This window comes from Rhagoletis zephyria, unplaced genomic scaffold (genome assembly GCF_001687245.7).
Source record: "Rhagoletis zephyria isolate East Lansing unplaced genomic scaffold, Rhagoletis_zephyria_1.1 Rzeph_scaffold_02171, whole genome shotgun sequence".
Taxonomy (NCBI): Eukaryota; Metazoa; Arthropoda; class Insecta; order Diptera; family Tephritidae; genus Rhagoletis; species Rhagoletis zephyria.
In genome coordinates this window covers 29,643-34,369 of record NW_016159255.1, presented here as the reverse complement: position 1 = coordinate 34,369, position 4,727 = coordinate 29,643, and the positions used below count along the sequence as shown (strand labels likewise).

General features: G+C 33.2%; 1 protein-coding gene across 4 annotated transcripts; it reads left to right on the top strand.

Annotated features, from left to right (window-relative positions):
• Nucleotides 1–433: 433 nt before the first annotated feature.
• LOC108366157 (putative nuclease HARBI1) lies at nt 434–4,235 on the top strand. 4 transcript variants are annotated; one of them, XM_017620472.1, is made up of 6 exons: nt 434–927; nt 995–1,394; nt 1,455–1,557; nt 1,625–2,163; nt 3,900–4,043; nt 4,077–4,235. In XM_017620472.1, the coding sequence occupies exons 1-6, from the start codon at nt 724–726 to the stop codon at nt 4,163–4,165; spliced, it is 1,479 nt and encodes a 492-aa protein (XP_017475961.1). In that variant the 5' UTR covers nt 434–723; the 3' UTR covers nt 4,166–4,235. The 4 variants fall into 4 exon arrangements, with proteins under 4 accessions (XP_017475961.1, XP_017475962.1, XP_017475960.1 ...); XM_017620473.1 differs by having other exon boundaries at nt 3,900–3,967; nt 4,002–4,129; XM_017620471.1 differs by having other exon boundaries at nt 1,625–2,133; nt 3,900–4,235.
• The last annotated feature ends 492 nt before the right edge of the window (nt 4,236–4,727 follow it).

The window sequence follows — 4,727 nt, the reverse complement described above, 5'->3', positions numbered from 1 at the left end:
GTGATTTAGTGAATCTTTGTCGGTGTAATTGCCCATAGAAAACAACGAAATTTAACAAAAGTTTTTTGTTCATAACTTTTAAATGGTTAATAATATTAGCCTTCCCCCTCCGGATTGTTAATAAGGGGAGCGAAACGCGTCGTTTGGTACCCCTCCCGACTTTTCCGGACCATTTTTAGGGGTTGTTACCCTACACTAGAGAATTACCTGTAATATTTATACTTACATATGTGCAATATTTATATTTACGTATGTACATATGTATATGTATATTATAAACATTGGCCCGTAGTCATAGTCAAAATAAAGTCGACTTTAAAGTTAGTTGCAGCTTTTTTGACAGATATCCCATTGAAAATTATGTCAAAAAGCTGCAACTAACTTTAAAGTCGACTTTATTTTGACTATGACTACGGGCCATTTTGTTCGGAGTTGAAAACGATGTCTCCACGGCAAGTGATTCGCTCTCCTATTCTTGATTCGCTCTCTTATTCGTGATTGGCGCCCCAATCATGAACCGAATCACGTAATTCGCCATACAAAATTTTGAGAGCGAATCACTTCATTCCTAGGTGATTCAGATCCAATCACCATACGAATCATGAAAAAATCGTTGTCTTCTCTAATTTTTATCGGAAATTTATCGAAAACAGATGTCAAAACACAGACAGCTGCCAAAACAAAGCATGAAAAATAAATAAAGAATAAACAATTAAAGATAAAATGGATGCAAAAGTTCAAATGGTGAAGAAAATAATTATGTCGAGGAGGTTGTTGGCCACAACTAGGGTGAGTGAAGAGGCAAAAGTATGTTCCGCAGTATTACGGCATCTCCAGGATAAGCATTTGCTGCTTTTGGAGGAATTGGATCTTTTGTATGCTTTGAACGAATCACTTGGCTCCGAAAGAAGATTAATTTGGAAAAAAGTAAGTATTTGTAAAAACTGGATGTGCTTGAACCAATTTTTATGGATAAGTGTTTATATTTTTGTAGGAACGAACTCAATCCTTCTTTGAGAAAGATTGTCAGAAAGGAGATGAAGTTTTTTTTAAAAACAACTTCAGAATTAGCCGACAACTTTTTTATAAATTATGCGAACTACTGCCAGATCTGCGAAAAAGTGATACAAATATGCGAGAAGCGATACCATTGGAAAAACGAGTTGCTATAGCTCTATATGCTCTAGGGTCATCTTCCGAGTATCGCACAATCGCAAATATGTTTGGCGTGGGAAAGGCAACCGTATGCAAAATATTATTGGATTTTTGCAATGAGGTCTGGAGAGTTTTGGCTCCAATATATTTAAAAAACTTTCCGTTGACAGAAGACAAAATTAAAGGCTTGGTGCAAGAGTTTGAAACATATGGATTTCCCCAATGTATGGGAGCACTTGGTAAGCACCTTTTTATGAAGTAAATATTGTTTTATTTTTACTAAATGAAATCGTTAATAGATGGATGTCATATTGAGATTCACCCACCCAAGGAAGACGCTACAGACTACCACAACTATAAGGGATGGTATTCAATCGTACTGCTAGCATTGGTGGACGCCAGGTAGAAGCACTGAAAGGCTTCAATAGTTCCTTTATTTATTTATTTATTTATTTATTGTTTTTTCCAGATGTCGTTTTATATATGTTAGCTCCGGCAGCCCAGGACGCTGCAACGATTCTCAAATTTTTCAGACATCTTCTCTAAAGCAACAATTGGATGAATGTGTCCTTTTAAGCGAATTGAAAAAAACTATTTCCGATGTTGATGTACCGGTTTTTATAATTGGGGACTCGGCATTTCGGTTAAGTGACAAGCTAATGAAGCCGTATCCGTTTCATATTTCACAAAGCCGCCAACAAAAGCTCTTCAACTACAGATTATCTAAATCTCGCAGAGTAGTAGAAAACGCATTTGGACACTTGAAGGCTCGTTTCAGGCGTATTGGCAAAGGAATAGATAATTCCATAAAAAATGCAAACGCCATAATATTATCGTGCTGCGTGCTTCACAATTTTTTAAACGAAAATAATGATAAAATAAATGAAAAGTGGATGCAAGCTTTACAAGTTGTGGAAGCAAACCGCGCGTATCCTGAATATGTAGCGGTACTAGCGGAACAACGAAACAATCCAGAAAGTATAAGAAACGCTATTTCTTCTTATTTGTGTAAGTTTACATTTATTTATTATAAATTTCATGTATTACACATTTTTCGCTATAAGTTAAAAATTAAAATCGTTCCTTCAGGGAAGCATACAAAAATAAACTTACGAAAATAAAAGTAATGTGTAGTTACTACAAAATTGAGTATATGTTAATTTTTTTTTTAATATTTGTAATGCATTCTGTGTTAAATTTTACACTTATTTATTATAAGTTTCAAACTCAAACTACATATAGTCAGAGTTAAAAGCTAGCATACCCTTTGTTCTAATATAATATTCACAATGTTTTTCATGAAAAAATTTGTTCAAGCATTTTTTATCAAAATATAGTTCATTATATAACTAGAACCATGTAAATCAAAGTTTCTTACCTTATATTAAGTTCACAAAAATTCAACAAATACATATATTATAATTTTTTCAAACTTTCTAATCAGAATTTTTAGACTTTTTGGGTATGTAGTATTGTAGCCCATTAAATTTCAATTAAATAAAAGGCAAGTTCCCAAGTAGCTGAAAATTTCCGTTCATTTTAAATAATTTTATTGCTTACTATAACGTACACTCGCTCCATTATATCTGCGTACACCCTTGTTTTTTTAAACATTCACAATGTTTTGCAAGCTATAATTTTTTTGTTATTTTTTTACAAAAATATGGTTCATGCCTCAAACAAAACCATATAACTCAAAGCTACAAAGTGCATACAAAATTAAGAAAAAATTAATGAATTTTCATCGAAATTTTAAACTTTTACTCTGCTTTTTTAAGAAAATTTCTGGTATGCAATTTTTTATTATTATTAGTATTATAAAGTGGAAGTTTCAAATGGCTAGAAAATACCGTTGATTTTTAATAATTTTTTTTTGCTGACGGCTGTAGGAATTTTCTCCATACAAGGTAAGAGCGAATTTTTTTTTATATGGAAGAGAATGCCTAGCATGTCAACAAAAAAATTGTCAAAAAATCAACGGTATTTTCTAGCCACTTGAAACTTGCACTTTATTGTACTAAAATTCAATGGGCTATAAAACTGCATACCAGAAATTTTCTTAAAAAAGCTGAGTAAAAAGTTTAAAATTTCGATGAAAATTCATTAAATATTTCTTAATTTTGTATGCACTTTGTAGCTTTGAGTTATATGGTTTGTTTGAGGCATGAACCATATTTTTGTAAAAAAATAACAAAAAAATTATAGCTTGCAAAACATTGTGAATGTTTAAAAAAACAAGGGTGTACGCAGATATAATGGAGAGAGCGTACATGCAATATGTATTTTTGTATGGAAGGAAATACGCTATACGGTTTACACAAAAATTATTTAAAATGAACGGAAATTTTCAGGCACTTGGAACCTGCACTTTCTTATTGCATACCTCAAAAGTTTTTAAAAATTCTGAAATCTTGAAAATTTTAACAAAAAATGATTGAAAAACTTTTTTCATCAAAAACACTTTGAATATTATAATAGAATAAGGTGTATACATATGTACTAACTTTTAACTCTGACTGTACTCTTCAATGTACTGTTTTCATTCCATTTTCTGAAACTTATGGCCTTTTCAGAAACTCTATTAGTGCCTTTTGCACCTCAGCTTCATTCTTCACATACGATTTTAAAATTTCTTTTTTCTCCTCTTCAATAGAAACAAACTTTTCCGACGTAGATTTTATATCTTTTTGAATTAGTTAATATCTCCACCTTGAATAAATTAGCTAATTCCTCTTTTCTTCTAGCTCTAGCGGAAGTCGATGGTGCCGGTGAATCTTCCGACATATTTGGCGATGGCAGCGGCGAAGCTATAGTTATGGGTGGTGATGGCACCGGCGAAATTACAGGTATGGATGGTGATGGCAGCGGAGAAGTTATAGGAATGGATGGTGATGGCAGCGGCGAAGTTGCAGCAATTGATGGCGATGGCAGCGGTGAAGCAGAATACGCTGATGGTGAAGGCAATGGTGAACCCGGGATTGAACACAACGACTGGGAGTTTATGTCTTAAAAAATAAATATGTAAATAAATTTAATAAATTATGTATGCACGGTACCGGTAAATATTTATGAATAAATTATCTATATACATACTATTTACACTGTCGACCAACAGACCTTCTGTGTGATAACTTTTATATGGAGCCAATAAGGATTGCATTTCTTGAAAAAGATTCCAGGTCGAGGGTGAACCGCCTGTTGGTCCTACCTTTTGTTTCTCCTTTCTGTGGAAGATAAAAAATACAATAAAAAATTTAATATCAATTTGCGATTTGATTTTTATAATCATCCGTGGATTCGTGATAAGTTCTACGCAAAAATATTGTGGATTGCCTAGCCGGAGTTATATGTATATGTTCAATAGATGACAAATAAATATTGTGTAGCTTTGACAATAGAAGAGGGGCTTCCGGCCCCTCCGCTAACATGAAAAGGTGTTCTGCACAGAAAAATCTTTTAGCCGAGTTTATATTTCCGGTGTCAAAATGCTAATTTTAGAAAACGCTAATTTTTAGTTTGAATTGTGCTCTTTCTAGTGGGATGGATATAAAGGAAGACGCCGCCTCTCTTTC